Here is a 16,161-nt window from a genome sequence, read left to right as displayed (position 1 = left end):
AGACTTGGAGGGCTGAAGGGCCTGTTCCTGTGCTGTACTCAATTCTTTGTATGGCCGATTCCTGTCAAAGTAACATGATGCACTTTATGATGTTTCAACATAAATATGTAGGGGTAGGGCCTCGGTGGGATTGTGGTCGGTGCAGACTCGATGGGCCGAATGGCCTCCTTCTGCACTGTAGGGTTTCTATGATTTCTATGATGCACTTTATGATGTTTCAACATAAGAGACGCAGCAGAGAAACAGGCCATTCAGCCCAACAGCTGCATGCCAGTATTTCCGCTTCCCATGAACTTTCTCCCTCCCCTCTCCCTTTTAGCGTTATCAGCGTAACCGGCCAATGATTTTCTCTCTCATGCTCATCCAGCTTCTCCCTAAACGCAGCTACACCATTCATTACAACCCTGTGGTAGCCAAGTTCCACATTCCCATCACTCTCTGGGTAAAGAAATTTCTCCTGCATTCCTGGCCTGGTCACTACCTGGTGTTGACGGCTTCTGGTTTCGCTCTTCCCTGCGAGTGGAAACATGCCCTGAGTGAGAAGATCGTCCGTACATTTGAGCAGATTGTGTGCATGAACACGGACGTTCTGTCTGCCAAGGTCCGCAGGGAGTACATTAGTAACTCTCCGAGGACCCAGGAGACGCGGTGCTACTCTGAGTGACTGCTGACCTGGTGACGGTCCTCTTCTTGTAGTCCTTGGCCCACACTTTCCGAAGCAGATCGTCCAACCTGGCTGACCCCTCGCCTTGCACAGCTGCATCCCCATCCTCTGATACACTGACAATGTCGCAGTAAAAGAGAGACATGTCAAACCCACCAGGCTTCTTCAGATGCATCAGGTCAAGGATGATACCTGAACACAGACAAGGGCAGAGACAAAGACACGCCATTCACAGCATAGCAGCAAAAGGCAAAGCTTCTGTTATTATTGCTCGCGAGATGATGGGCGGGATTTTCCAGCCACGCTCACCCCCAAGGATCCATGTCCCGCTCGCTACGATTCCCGTGGTGGGTGGGACGGGAAAATTCCGCCCAGTCTTTTGACAAAAATGATCGGCAATTTTCCCTGCAACGTTTCTCAGATTCTTTAAGTTGGAGCTGGACCCAGTTCTTGACGTGGATAAAGATTGTGAAGTACAGAAAATCAGATTTGATCTGTGATCTCCTAGACTGGTTTTGGTTGCCTGACGGGTTTGACTTTGGGCCTGTTTATTTGCCTTGATTAGCAGACTATGTCGGTGACTGTGGGGGAAACGGGGAGTGGAGGGATAGAATGAGGAAAGAGAGGAAGAAGTGTTTAGTTCCGGTCTTCGTACCATCACGTCACAGGGCAGGCTGGCGTGGACTGCAGGTCTTACCCTTCCCTTTAGTTACCCTTTCCCTTTAGATGCTGGCTGGCAGGACACCAACCCATGTTGGGAAACAGCCTTCTGGCCATCCCTACAGAACCATGCTTCAGGTGACAATCAGGACAGTGGAAGCAGTGAAGGGATTGTTCGATGAAGCTCCAATGCACAGTACAACACTGGTCTGGCCACTACACTGTCTAACCCCGCTTCAACACGACTGAATAGTTTGAAAGGGAAAAGAGTGGGTCTAAGGCTAGTATTTTAATCTTAAATAAAGGCAACTATGTGGGCATGAAAGTTGCGCTAGCTAAGTGAACTGGAAGATTAGGCTAGGGGAAAGATCAATAGACAAGCAGTGGCAGACATTTAAGGGGCTATTTCAGAATATTCTGAATAAGTAAATTTCTACTATTAAAAATATTTGGAGGGGGAGGACCCACTTCCGTGGTTAACTAAAGAAGTTAAGGAAACTGTCAAACTTAAGGAAAAAGCATATAACTGCAGGCCAGATGATTGGTTAGAATGTGAAGAACAGCAGAGAATGACCAAAGGTTAATCAGGAGAAAGAAATTAGAGTATGAGAGGAAGATGGCTAGAAATGTGAAAACTTATAGCATGTGTTTCTACAGGTGTTTAAACAGGAAATTAGCAAGTTAAGTGAGTCCTCTAGAGAGTGAGAATGAACCATAGAATCCCTACAGTGCAGAAGGAGACCATTTTCTATCATGCATCTGTAAAAGTTGGTGAGAGTCGTAGCGGACATACGACTCTCACCAACTTCTACAGATGCATCATCGAAAGCATTCTTCCAGTTGTATTTCCTTAGTCTCCTCAGAAAATAGAGGCGTTGGTGGGTTTCTTAATGATAGCGTTTTACTCATCTGATAAAATCAAATAACTGGGGATGCTGGAAATCTGAAATAAAAATGGAAAATGCTGGAAAAATTCAGCAGGTCTGGCAGTGTCTGTGGAGAGAGAAAGGATTCAGATCTTTCTGAAGTTGTGGCTGAGTCACATGGGAGGAATACCTTCACTGTGCCACCTGTAATGAAGCTGGAAATGTGTTTGCAAAAATTGAATTAAGAAAGACTTGGAAGGACTGTGAACTGTCAGGGAGATAGTGTTAAACTTGAAGAGGACAAAGACGGGGCTGATGGAATGGACAAGTATCAGATTAAATGTAATGCTGAGAAACGCGAAATGATTCGGCACGGTAGCACAGTGGTTAGCACTGCTGCTTCACAGCTCCAGGGACCTGGGTTCGATTCCCGGCTTGGGTCACTGTCTGTGTGGAGTTTGCACATTCTCCTCGTATCTGCGTGGGTTTCCTCCGGGTGCTCCGGTTTCCTCCCACAGTCCAAAGATGTGCGGGTTAGGTTGATTGGCCATGCTAAAAATTGCCCTTAGTGTCCTGAGATGCGTAGGTTAGAGGGAGTAGTGGGTAAATATGTAGCGATGTGGGGGTAGAGCCTGGGTGGGATTGTGGTCGGTGCAGACTCGATGGGCCGAATAGCCTCTTTCTGATTCATTTTGGTAGGAAGAATGCATAAGACACAATATAAAATAAAACAAACAATTCTAAAGTGGGTGCTGGAGCAGAGAGACCTGGGTGTATATGTGCATAAATCACCTAAGGTGGCAGGACAAGTTGAGAAAGTGGATAAAAAGGCACATGGGATCTTGGTCTTTATAAATAACAGCACAGAGTATAACAGCAAGGGAGTGAAAATGAATTTTTACAAAACACTGGTCCAGCATCAACTGGAGTATTGCGTCCAATTCTGGAGATTGCAATTTAGGAAAGATATGACGGCTTCAGAAAAGGTCCAGGTGGTTCCAGGGATGAGGGACTTCAGTTATGTGGATAGATTGGAGAAGTTGGAACTGTTTTCCTTGGAAAAGTTCAAAATCACGAGAGATCTGGACAGTCAAGAGGGAGAAACTGTTCCATTGGTGGAAGGATCAAGAACCAGAGGACCAATGCACCTAACCAGCACATCTTCCCAGAGGAAACTGGAGCACCTGGAGGAAACCCACACAGACACGGGGAGAATGTGCAGACTCCGCACAGTCACCCAAGCCGAGAGTCAAACACGGATCCCTGGCGCTGTGAGGCAGTAGTGCTAACCACTGTGCCACCCTATATAACATCTGGGTGAAGCACTGGCGAGGCTATGGTTTCAGGTCAGGATTAGAATTATCAAAACGTGCGCAGTGTGTTGTACTTAAACATAATAAATAGGAACAGGAATGCTCCACCATTCAATGAGATCACGGCTGATTTGATTGTGGCCTTAACTCCACTTCCCTGCCTGTTTCTTTCTCCTATCAAAAACCCGTCTCATCAGCCTCGAATGTTCTTATTATCGACAGGTGTACAGCATGTTAGAATCGTAGAATCTACAGTGCAGAAGGAGGCCATTTGGCCCATCAGGTCAAAGGTAGGGTTCTGAAGACTGTGGAGGAACAGAGAGATCTTGGGGTCCATATCCACAGATCTCTGAAGGTTGCCTCTCAAGTGGATAGAGCTGTGAAGAAGGCCTACAGTGTGTTAGCGTTTATTAACAGGGGGTTGGAGTTTAAGAGCCGTGGGGTTATGCTGCAACTGTACAGGACCTTGGTGAGACCACATTTGGAATATTGTGTGCAGTTCTGGTCACCTCACTATAAGAAGGATGTGGAAGCGCTGGAAAGAGTGCAAAGGAGATTTACCAGGATGCTGCCTGGTTTGGGGGGTAGGTCTTATGAGGAAAGGTTGAGGGAGCTTGGGCTGTTCTCTCTGGAGTGGAGGAGGTTGAGGGGAGACTTAATAGAGGTTTATAAAATGATGAAGGGGATAGATAGAGTGAACGTTCAAAGACTATTTCCTCGTGTGGATGGAGCTAATACAAGGGGGCATAACTATAGGGTTCATGGTGGGAGATACAGGAAGGATGTCCGAGGTAGGTTCTTTACGCAGAGAGTGGTTGGGGTGTGGAATGGACTGCCTGCAGTGATAGTGGAGTCAGACACTTTACGAACATTTAAACAGTTATTGGATAGGCACATGGAGCACACCAGGATGATAGGGAGTGGGATAGATTGATCTTGGTTTCAGATAAAGCTCGGCACAACATCATGGGCCGAAGGGCCTGTTCTGTGCTGTACTGTTCTATGTTCTATCAAGTCTGCTCTGACCACAATCCCACCAGGCCCTATCCCCATGCATTTACCCTAGCTAGCCCCCCTGACACTGAGGTGCAATTTAGCATGGACAATACATCTAACTCGCACATCTTTGGACTGTGGGAGGAAACCAGAGGACCCAGAGGAAACCTACACAGACACGGGGGGAATGTGCAAACTCTACACAGACAGTGACCAAAGCTGGGAATTGAACCCAGGTCCCTGGCGCTGTGAGGCAGCAGTGCTAACCACTGTGCCACCGTGCCGTTGTAAACCTCGGGTTCACATTTGACCTACCTTCGTTTTCCTCTGCTTCCTCTGGATCCTCCTCATCTTCATTCCGAAAGTGTGTCTGCCAATCCGCCATATCTGCTGTGGAGGAAGTGCCAACTCCCCTGTCAGGTAGAAGTACAAGGGACACCTCCCTGCATTATCCCCATCTCCTTTGGCACCCAAAGTCCTATTGATTTCTGCCTGGACTATGCTCATCGAGTGAGCATCCACAGTCCACAGTGGGGTGGAGCATTCCAAAGGGAGATGTACGGCTCCCAGCCTCATCCAGTGCTGGCCTCACTGTGGTTGATTAATTTTCTCCAGGCAAAGGGAACTAACAGATTCAAGGTAGGTGACCCAGATCAGTCATGAATTAGCTGAATGATGGAACAGACTCGAGGGACCGAATGGCCTCCTCCTAGGTGGAAAGTGAGACTTGGTGTTGGGAAATGTGCCCAATATAAGTCTCTTTTAAATTACACATCTGGATTTTAAATGTTTGGAATGATATACAACAGAGAAGAGCAATGGGAGAAGAAATATAAGTTAGTATTAAAGCAGCAGTTATTGAAATGTGTTCCCCTGGAGGGAGCTGTCCCTTTAAGAGGAGAATATGGCGCTTTAAGAGTGCAGTAAGAAGTCTCACAACACCAGGTTAAAGTCCAACAGGTTTATTTGGTCGCAAAAGCCACTAGCTTTCGGAGCGCTGCTCCTTCATCAGGTGAGTGGGAGTTCTGTTCACAAACAGGGTTTATAAAGACACAAACTCAATTTACAAAATAATGGTTGGAATGCGAGTCTTTACAGGTAATCAAGCCTCAAAGATACAGACAATGTGAGTGGAGGGAGGGTTAAGCACAGGTTAAAGAGATGTATATTGTCTCCAGACAGGACAGTTAGTGAGATTTTGCAAGCCCAGGCAAGTCGTGGATTACAGATAGTGTGACATGAACCCAAGATCCTGGTTGAGGCCGTCCTCATGTGTGCGGAACTTGGCTATCAGTCTCTGCTCAGAGACTCTGCGCTGTCGCATGTCGTGAAGGCTGCCTTGGAGAACGCTTACTCGAAGATCAGAGGCCGAATGCCCGTGACTGCTGAAGTGTTCCCCAACAGGAAGAGAACACTCTTGCCTGGTGATTGTAGAGCGGTGTTCATTCATCTGTTGTCGTAGCGTCTGCATGGTCTCCCCAATGTACCATGTCTCGGGGCATCCTTTCCTGCAGTGTATGGAGGTAGACAACGTTGGTCGGGTTGCAAGTGTATTTACCGTGTACCTGGTGGATGGTGCTCTTACGTGAGATGATGGCATCCATGTCAATGATCCGGCACGTCTTGCAGAGGTTGCTGTGGCAGGGTTGTGTGGTGTCGTGGTCACTGTTCTCCTGAAGGCTGGGTAGTTTGCTGCGGACAATGGTCTGTTTGTGGTTGTGCGGTTGTTTGAAGGCAAGAAGTGGGGGTGTGGGGATGGCCTTGGTGAGATGTTTGTCTTCATCAATGACATGTTGAAGGCTCTGGAGAAGATGTCATAGCTTCTCCGCTCCGGCGAAGTACTGGATGATGAAGGGTACTTTGTCTGCCGTGTCCCGTGTTTGTCTTCTGAGGAGGTTGGTGCGATTTTTCACTGTGGCGCGTTGGAACTATCGATCGATGAGTCGAGCGCCATATCCTGTTCTTATGAAGGCATCTTTCAGCGTCTGGAGGTGTCTGTTGCGATCCTCCTCATCTGAGCAGATCCTGTGTATACGGAGGGCTTGTCCATAGGGGATGGCTTCGTTAACGTGTTTAGGGTGGAAGCTGGAGAAGTGGAGCATCGTGAGGTTATCTGTGGTCTTGCGGTACAGTGAGGTGCTGAGGTGACCGTCCTTGATGGAGATGCGTATGTTCAAGAATGCAACTGATTCTGGAGAGTAGTCCATGGTGAGTCTGATGGTGGGATGGAACTTGTTGATGTCATCATATCGTTGTTTCAGTGATTGTTCACCAGGAGTCTAAAGGAAGAAAATGTCATCGATGTATCTAGTGTATAGCATCAGTTGAAGGACCTGTGCGGTGAAGAGGTCCACTTCACCAGGCAAGAGTGTTCTCTTCCTGTTGGGGAACACTTCAGCGGTCACGGGCATTCAGCCTCTGATCTTCGGGTAAGCGCTCTCCAAGATGGCCTTCACGACAACGCAGAGTCGCTGAGCAGAGTGTGATAGCCATGTTCCACACACATGCGGACGGCCTCAACCGGGATCTTGGGTTCATGTCACACTACCTGTAACCCCCATGACTTGCAAAATCTCACTAACTGTCCTGTCTGGAGACAATACACATCTCTTTAACCTGTGCTTAACGCTCTCTCCACTCACAATGTCTGTACCTTTAAGATTACCTGTGAAGACTCACATTCCAACCATTATTCTGTAAATTGAGTTTGAGTCTTTATATGCCCTGTTTGTGAGGAGATCTCCCACTCACCTGACGAAGGAGCAGCGCTCCGAAAGCTAGTGGCGTTTGCTACCAAATAAACCTGTTGGACTTTAACCTGGTGTTGTTAGACTCCTTACTGTGTTTACCCCAGTCCAACGCCGGCATCTCCACATCATCAATAACCAGGGCATAGATTTAAGTTAAGGGGCAGGTTGTTTAAAAGAGATGTGAGGAAAAGCTTTTTCACCCAGAGGCTGGTGGGAATTTAGAGCTGACTGCCTGAAAGGGTGGTAAAGGCAGGAACCCTCAGAAGAAGCATTTAGATGAGCACACGAAACACCATAGAATGCAAGGCTACAAATCAAGTGCTGGAAAATAGGATTAGAATAGATAAGTGTTTGATGGCCAGCGTGGAAACAATGAGCCAAAGGGCCTCTTTCTGTGCTGTAAAACTCTATGTCTCTATGACTGTATGTATGTAAAGTGATCACTGAGTGTGTGGGTGAGGGCACTCAAGGTGGTGCAGGGTGGTGAGAGGGGTGAGGGTGAGGGGGGGGGGGGCTGCTTTACAATGGTCTTCAGAACTGGGCTAATGTCTCTGTGAATGCCACCTTAGCATCCACTACCTCCATTTCTGTCTCAGGCAGATGGATATCCCGCGGAGGGGCACTCCAGGGATGGAGGGAAAATACTCAACTCCCAATTCTCGCCTGCACGATGAATTTCCGGCCCAATGTTCCAGATCAGGAGCCTTCCATAAATTCATTTAAAACAGGGAAGCTGGATAAACCACCTGAGAGAGAAAGGGTACGTTGAGAAGCGGAGAGGAAGCAGAGTGGGCAGTAACTTGTGTGGAACTTACAAACTAGCACAACCTCGTTTGGCTGAATGGCTGTAGACTTCATGTTACAGTTCACTCAGAGAGTCCGAGTTGCCTTGGTAACCTGCACTTTTCCATGCGTGTTGTAGTCTGGAGCTATGGTCAGTGACGGTCGAGGCTCCAACATTCTTTCCATCACATGTCTGACCAGGAATCTCTCCCACTCTCACCGCCTGACATTGGCGTCTGTTTGGAAGGATTATACAGGCTGATTTTCAACCTGTTTGGCTGCATTATGAACTCACCTTCCTTGGACATCAAGTCCTGGGGTGGGACTCGAACCCGGAGTTTCTGGATCAGAGGCAGGGACACCAACCCACTGTGCCACAGGATCTCGTACATTTGATGTAATTCTATATAATAGAACAAGAAGTTGTTGATGATGAACTGTTTTTAAGCACGTACAGAACCAGGGAGGAAGGTGGAAGGAACAAATAGAAGTTGTATTGGAAAGAAGAGATTTTTTGGATATTCCTTAATGGCAGAAATCCGGAGAGTGAGCAGGGACAGAGACACTTGTGGGTTCATGTGCATCTTTCAAGGTGGCTGGACAGATTGAGAGCGGTTCGCAAAGCATCTTGGGCTTCATTATTAGAGGCACTGAGGACAAAAGTAGGGAAGTTATGCTGAACCTGTATAAAGCTTGGGTTAAGCACCAATTAGAAGACTGCACTGAGTTCTGGTCGCTTTAGGAAGGGTGTGAGGGTCCTTGTGACAGTGAAGAGGGAGATTTATCAGAATGGTGCCAGGGATGGGGAGGATTTTAGCTACAGGGTTAGGTTGGAGAAGTTGGGGTTGTTCTCCTTGGAGTGAAGGAGATTGAGAGGAGATTTGCCAAGGGTGTACAAGGTTTAGATCAAGTGGACAAAGAAAAGCTATTGCCGTTAGCTGAGGGTACAAGGACTGAAGGAGACAGAGATGAGGTTTCGGGCAAGGTGTGCAGGGGGGAAAATGAGGAAGGGGGTGAAATCAGATATAATGAAAGATTTCAAAAGGAAATTGGATGGGCACTTGGGGGAAGATAAACTTGTGGGGAGACGGGGATAGAGCGGGGGAGTGGGACTGACTGGATTGTTCGACAGAGAGCTGGCACTAACTCAATGGTCCCTTTCTGTGTCGTGACGATTCTGACTCGCTCAGTTACACACATCTACCCTCAGGAACCTCTGGCTCAGGGAGCAGTAAATAAAATCAGCCAGCAGTCTCTAACTAACAGCGAGAGTGTGTGTTGGGTATGCACAGGGCCAGACTGCGATACCTCTCACAGTCAAATTTATGTAACAGAGGTCTAAGTAGGCCATTCGGTAATAGCATTCTAGAATACACTCTGATTCCTTTTCCGAGTCGACTTTATGATATAAATCCTTTATCACCTCATTTTTTTGTTATAACTCCATTAATCTTTTAGAGCTAGACACCTCTGCCTGATCCTCTACCTGCTTCGGTCTTTCCTTTACCATCTCATCAGAGTGTCAGCTAGCTGGACCTCAATTCCTTCATCTTCCTCTTTTGTTCTCCCACTCCAGTTTTAACTAATGGCTGTGGGATCTTGTCACCACACGATCTGGAAAAATTCCAGGGTATTTTTCTTTTAACTCCTCAGTTCCCTGGTTTTCTTTTGGCTTTTCCACTACAATGAGCATCAGTCCCTCCTGTGAACCAGCGATATCATTTCCAAGGATAAACTGTATTCCTGGAATAGCCAAGTTTTCCATCACTCCCACTATCACTTCCCCAGTCTTGATTGGACTTTCTAGCCTTATCTTACACAGGGGACATACTCCTCTCTCCATTTATTCCACAGATTACCACTCTCTCGGGCAATATTTCAGGAGTGCAAATATTTTCACCTCTTACTATTGGAGACAGACTAGCTCCCATATCTCTCAATATTTTAACTTCTTTACCTACTCCTCCTGTTCTACCTGAGTAAATCTTACCCACACAGGTAAAGTCGTTGAAAAGATCAGACGCTATCTTACTATCCAGCCTGTGCCGAGGCTGTGCACTCTCCTTTAGCTCCTCGACCTCTCTGGAATTTCCCTCACTGCCTTAGCTAATCCCACTGGTTGAGCCTCTTTTACCACATCCTTTTTCCCAGTGCCTTTCTTAAGCCATCAGCACTGTGACTTAGTGTGTCCGACCTTATTACAGTGAAAACACCCGAGGTCTTTCACCTCTTTTCCACCTTCTTGGGTTTCTTTTCTCACAGGTGGTAAACTGTTCCCAATGTGATCTACATTTTTGTTTTTCATTGAAGGATCTCCCTCTTTCCCAATTTCTATCCCTCATGGAATGAAATTGCTGTTGGAAGCTAGATGTCAATTTATGCAGTAATGTGTATTCATCTGCCATCTCTGCAGCTCTTCTCACTGTTTTAACTTTCTGTTCCTCAACATGTGTTCTTATCACTTCTGGATATGAGTTTTTAAACCCCTCCAGCAGAATAATATCTCTAATAACCTCATATATCTTTTCTATCTTTAATGCTCCCACCCATCTATTGAAGTTGCTCTGTTTAATTCTTTCAAACTCGATATAAGTCTGACCTGGTTCCTTTCTTACATTTCTGAACCGTTGTCTCGATGCTAATTCATAGGCACTCAAAACAACCTTCTTTACTTCTTCATATTTTCCTGACACCTCCTCTGACAGCGCTGCAAACACCTCAGTAGCCCTGCTTACCAACTTTGGTCTGAATTAACGTTACCCACACCTCTTCTGGCCATTTCATCTGTGTAGCCAATTTCTCAAAGGAAATGAAAAAGACTTCTGCATCTTTTTCATCAAATTTTGCTAATGTTTGGACATATTTGTATGTATCCCCACCAGGCGGTTGGCCACGATGAGTTTGCCCATCATCACTTCTATCTTGCACTTTTACTTCAGTCATTTGAAGTCTTTTTGCTTCAAGTTCCAACGTCATCTTTTCCAACTCGAACAATCTTTCTCTTTCTTCTTTCTCTGACTCCAGCCTTTTAAATTCACTTTCTAGCTCCAATTGTCTCATTTGCAATTTATTTTTTTTCTAACTCCACTGCACTTGACTGTTTCTCTGATATGCCTAAATGATTGGATAACTCCATTACAATTTCAGCTTTCTTATTATCCCTGGTTAAACCCACTTTTAGCCTGTTTGCTAATTCTACAAGTGTCGTCTTTTTCTGTCTTTCTAAGCTTCCTTGGCAAATTTGGGAAGCATCTTCGACCCCCAGAATCTCTTTAGCAATTTTAAGAACCATTTCCCCACTTTTGATTTAAGCGACAACAAGCCACCGAAATTAAACAGATTTTCCACTTCTCACTGAAAGTTTATTTAAAGATCGAGGACTAGTCATAGCCCGAACCCGAGCCCCCAATCTGTTATAAAGCAGAGGTTGATGCCCCCCTCTGAGAACTAACACCTAACCACTCAAAGAGGAATACCTCACCTTATAATCTGTAAAAAGTGTGTGTGAAGTGGTGCGACCCGCTCTTCGGCAACTCCTAGTGGTTAAATACAAAATAAATCCCTGACACTCACTCTAAAATCAACACGTAACAATTAATTTATCTAACTAACAGTGAACAAATTAACTAAACTAGTAACGAACCGGATAAAACACGATTCTAATGGAATGCTGTTCAGATAAATACAATTTCCACTCCTTAACAAAATAGAATTTAGTCACTCTCAAAATTACAATCACGTTTGGCATCTTCTGGAATGTTCTGGGCCTTCTCTGTTGAATCTTCTGTCTGGAACTTCTTTCTTCTTTAGTATCTTTGCTATTTCGATAGTGCTTTCTCTTAAGACATAGGTGAAGCTATGAGAGCCAGCAATTCGCTCTCTCTCTCTCTAGAATGGAGAGCTGAACTAAGAGCTGTTAACTCTAGAAGGCGGCAGTTGCTCTCTCTCTCTCTTTGTTCCACTGCCCCTTCTTTTATACCCCTGATGGCATATCAGTATTTTCCACAATAGGATTGGTCCTAGATTGTCAAAACCATCAGACTTAAATTTAATAGGTTCTTGGTATCTAAGTGCTTGATTCAAATTGGCTAAATTCAAAAGCCTGTTGTTTTGGAAAAACTGCTGCTCGGCCTTTCAATACAAATGTTTCAGTTTGGGCTCTCTGTGTACTTGCACTTTTACTCTCGAAGCACAGAAAAAGCACCACCTTTTACCGGGACTATGCAATGCTTCCCCCCCCCCCCTCTCCTCCCCCCTCCCCCCACCCCCCCCCTCCCTCCCCCATAGCATTTTACGGTTTTCCAAACACCAAAATTTTAACTTCCTACTTCCCAATCTACAATTACTCAACCCAACTTCGCAACAGTTAGGAGATAAATATTGTCCAGGGGAACCCTCCTGGTTCTTAGAGTCATCGAGTCATACAGTACAGAAGAGGTCCTTCAGCCCATTGAGCCTGTACCAACAAAACTACACTAAATCTACACTAATCCCACTTTCCAGCACTTGGCCCATGGCCTTGAATGTTCTGACATTTCAAGTGCTCATCCACATACTTTTTAAAGGTTGTGAGGTTTCCCGCCTCTACTACCCTCCCAGACAGCGCATTCCAGACTCCCACCACCCTCTGGGTGAAAGATCTTTTCCTCAAATCCCCTCTAAACCACCTTAAAATTATGCCCCCTCATTACTGACCCTTCAACTAAGGGTAACAGCTGCTTCCGATCCACCCTGTCCACACCTCTCATAATCTTGTACACCTTCTTCAAAACAGTGCCATGGGATCTCTTACATCCACCTGAGAGGGAAAACATCTCATCCCAAAGGACAGCACTGCAGCACTCCCTCAGTACTGCACTGGCAACATCAGTTTGAATCATCTACTTTGTTATGATCATTGGCCAGAGCTCCAAGTGTTGGCGAGATCCGGTTAGTGACCAATGACATTTTATTTAACATAGACAAAGCTTGAGATTTGAGACACTTGTCCACTGAATAAAGTCACAAAATTCCACAGAGTTTGAAGAAAGAGAAATTAACTTTACTATGCAAGATCAGAAAGATAAAACTATTTACAACATGTATCCTAAACGTTAGCATTCAGGTTTCAAGAGGTATATTTAAATTAACAGGCAAATTGTGGTCAGACATGCCAACGACACAATCTTCTTGTTATTGTAGAATCATAGAGTTTTACAGCACAGAAAGAGGCCCTCCAGCCCATCATATCTGCAACGGCCATCCAGCACCTAGCCAAGGCTGAGATAGACAGATTTTTAACCAGTAAGGGAATCAAGGGTTATGGAGTATTGCATAATGACAGGCGTGACCAAAACAGAGTCCACGATTTCTCAACATCACACCCAGACATCAGTAACACTGTGAGTCAACCAATCTCACTGTAACTCTCTCACTCACAAAAGTTTCCAATTTTCATCTTAGAAGATCTTACCTTGGAATTATCTCAAAAACTCGCTCCAACTCAGACGGCTTCAATGACGCCCCACCTCGCAGGATTTTAATCTCGTCTCCTGAGATCACGTGCCCCTGGATTCCCAAGTACACTCAAACAGCTACTCAACAGCATGATTTCAGTTCTTCGGCCATGCTGAGCAGAACATAACTATTCAAAAGTGGTACCTTTGTCCCAACGGCCCACAGCACAGTCACCAACATTTGGCTGTCTTCTTGGATCTTCAGGGCTTCTCTTGAACCCTCTCCAGTTACCAGATTCAGGCGGCATCAATGGTAGCCCATCTTATTGGGTTTCAGTCTCACCTTCCAAGATCCCGTTCCCCTGGAATCCCCGAGTATACTCTCAAACACCAAACTACAGGCAGAATTTCAGACCTTCGGCCACACCAAGCAGAACAGCTTTGCCCCAATGGCCCAAGGGTTCTTCTGAGCCCTCCAGACCTAAAGCCTGCTCCTCACAGCCCTTTCTATAACTTGGAACCTGTTTCTCTTTTAACTGAACTTAACTGCCCCTGTCTGAGGTCTCTTACTTGGGACTTCCTTGTGGGACCTCTCTCTGTGCTCTCCCCCCTGTCTGGTTCTGGCAATCCGCACCTGGATTCTCATGCCATTTATATTCTTTCTCTTTATGTGTAGTCAGTTTGGGCCTGTCGTGGGCCGGGACAACTTATGCTGAACTGAGTGCGGGAAGCCCACTCCCAGGTCTGCTCACGTGCCGAAATTCCAAGGTCTGTCAGGAGTTGTGGTTCCAGACTTCCAAGCTCAACATTAAGGTAAGTTCGGGTTATGTAATAACTCAGATCCCTGCAGTAGGACTGGAACTCACAACCCTCTGTCTCAGAGATGAGAGGACCACACTGAGCCAAGGCTGACCACCTCAATACCAAAGCAAGGAGATAATGTGGAACTTACCACGGAACTCTGATTCAACTATGCTTGGCAGTTGTGTGTACATTTCTGGTCCCTTTCTTATAAAAAGGAGCAGGAAAATTACAGAAAAGATTAACAAGAGTGCTAGTGGGACTGAGAGGGTCCAACTCTCAGGAACGATTTCGCAAGCTCTTCCCTGGAAAACAGGACAGTGAGAGGAGATCAGATCAGTGATAGGGTAGATGTGGAGAAACTACTACAGAATCTTGTTATTGTAGAATTATAGAGTTTTACAGCACAGAAAGAGGCCCTTCAGCCCATCATGTCTGCATTGGCCATCCAGCACCTAGCCAAGGCTGAGATAGACAGATTTTTAATCAGTAAGGGAATCAAGAGTTATGGTGGATCGCGTGCAGTTCACGTTGCCACACTACCAGAAAGACATGGAATCTTTGGAGAGAGTGCAAAGGTTCACCAGGATGTTACCTGGTCTCGAAGGTGTTGGCCATGAGGAGAGGTTGAATAAACTTGGATTGTTTTCACTAGAAAGATGGAGGCTGAGGGGAGACCTGATCGAAGTCTACAAAATGATGAGAGGCATAGACAGGGTGGATAGTCAGAGGATTTCTCCAAGGGTGGAAGTGTCAATTACAAGGAGGCACATGTTCAAGGTGAGAGGGGGAAAGTTTAAGGGAGATGCGGGGGGGGGGAAGTTTTTCACGCAGAGAGTGGTGGGTGTCTGGAACGCGCTGCCAGAGGAGGTGGTGGAAGCAGGCACATTAGCAATATTTAAGAGGCATTTGGATGGGTACATGAATAGGGAGGGAATAGAGGGATACGGACTGAGTAAGGGCAGGTTTGTTTTAGTTTAGTTATGACATGATTGGCACAACTTGGAGGGCCAAAGGGCCTGTTCCTGTGCTGTACTTTTCTTTGTTCTTGGGACAAGGTGGGAAAGTGGAGTTGAGCTTTATATCAGAGCAGCCATGATCTCATTGAATGGGGGCGCATATTCGGTGGGCTGAATGGTCTACTACTGCTCCCACGTCTTATGGTCTCAACACATTTTCCAGCACTTGGTCCGTAACCATGTGTGCTATGGCATTTCAAGTGCCCATCTAAATGCTTCTTAAATATTGTGAGGGTTCCCACCTCTACCACCCTTTCAGGCAGTGAGTTCCAGTTTCCCACCACCATCTGAGTGAAAAGGATTTTCCTCAAATCCCCTATAAATCTCCCACCCCTTACATTAAAGCTATGCCTCCTGGTTATTGACCCCTCTTCTGTCGGGTGTTGGATACTGCTCGGTAGGTCTTAATAAAGCCTTCATCATCTTAAGTAGGTTAACTATATGTATTGATTAACTACAAGAACCAGGTACATATATACAATAAAGGGTTCACGCTACATGCTACCAGTGAGGCTTGGAACAGAGAGACAGTACAATTGAACACATGGTTAAAGAGCTGGTGTAGGAGGGAGGGCTTTAGATACATGAATCATTGGGATCTCTTCTGGGGAAGGTGGGATCTGTACAAGAAGGACGGGTTCCACCTGAACTGGAGGGGCACCAATATCCTGGGTGGGAAGTTTGCTGGTGCTGTTCGGGAGGATTTAAACTGGTGCGGCAGAGGGGTGGGAACCGGAACAGCAAGCCAGTAAGTGTAGGGACTGGGGAAAAAAGTGAGACTGAGATAAACGTATCGCAGAGTAAGAGCAGGCAGAGGGGCTCAGCGAGACTGGAGGTTTGGAGTGCATTTGCTTCAATGCAAGAAGTATAACAG

General features: G+C 46.0%; 1 protein-coding gene across 2 annotated transcripts in view; it reads right to left on the bottom strand.

The window, feature by feature from the left end:
- Positions 1-13,954, bottom strand: part of LOC144486739 (X-ray repair cross-complementing protein 5-like) — a 38,877-nt gene extending 24,923 nt beyond the window's left edge. For both annotated transcript variants that reach the window (XM_078204769.1, XM_078204770.1), the window contains exons 1-3: positions 13,485-13,954; positions 8,328-8,435; positions 673-856 (exon numbers count right to left, since the gene is read on the bottom strand). In XM_078204769.1, coding sequence (XP_078060895.1) covers positions 673-856; positions 8,328-8,424 — 281 coding nt within the window. In that variant the 5' untranslated portion in view covers positions 8,425-8,435; positions 13,485-13,954. The remainder of the gene's footprint in view (positions 1-672; positions 857-8,327; positions 8,436-13,484) is intronic.
- Positions 13,955-16,161: the final 2,207 nt, after the last annotated feature.

Source organism: Mustelus asterias, unplaced genomic scaffold (genome assembly GCF_964213995.1).
Source record: "Mustelus asterias unplaced genomic scaffold, sMusAst1.hap1.1 HAP1_SCAFFOLD_440, whole genome shotgun sequence".
NCBI lineage: Eukaryota > Metazoa > Chordata > Chondrichthyes > Carcharhiniformes > Triakidae > Mustelus > Mustelus asterias.
The sequence above is the reverse complement of the archived record's forward strand: the minus strand, read 5'-3'. Positions and strand labels throughout refer to the sequence as shown.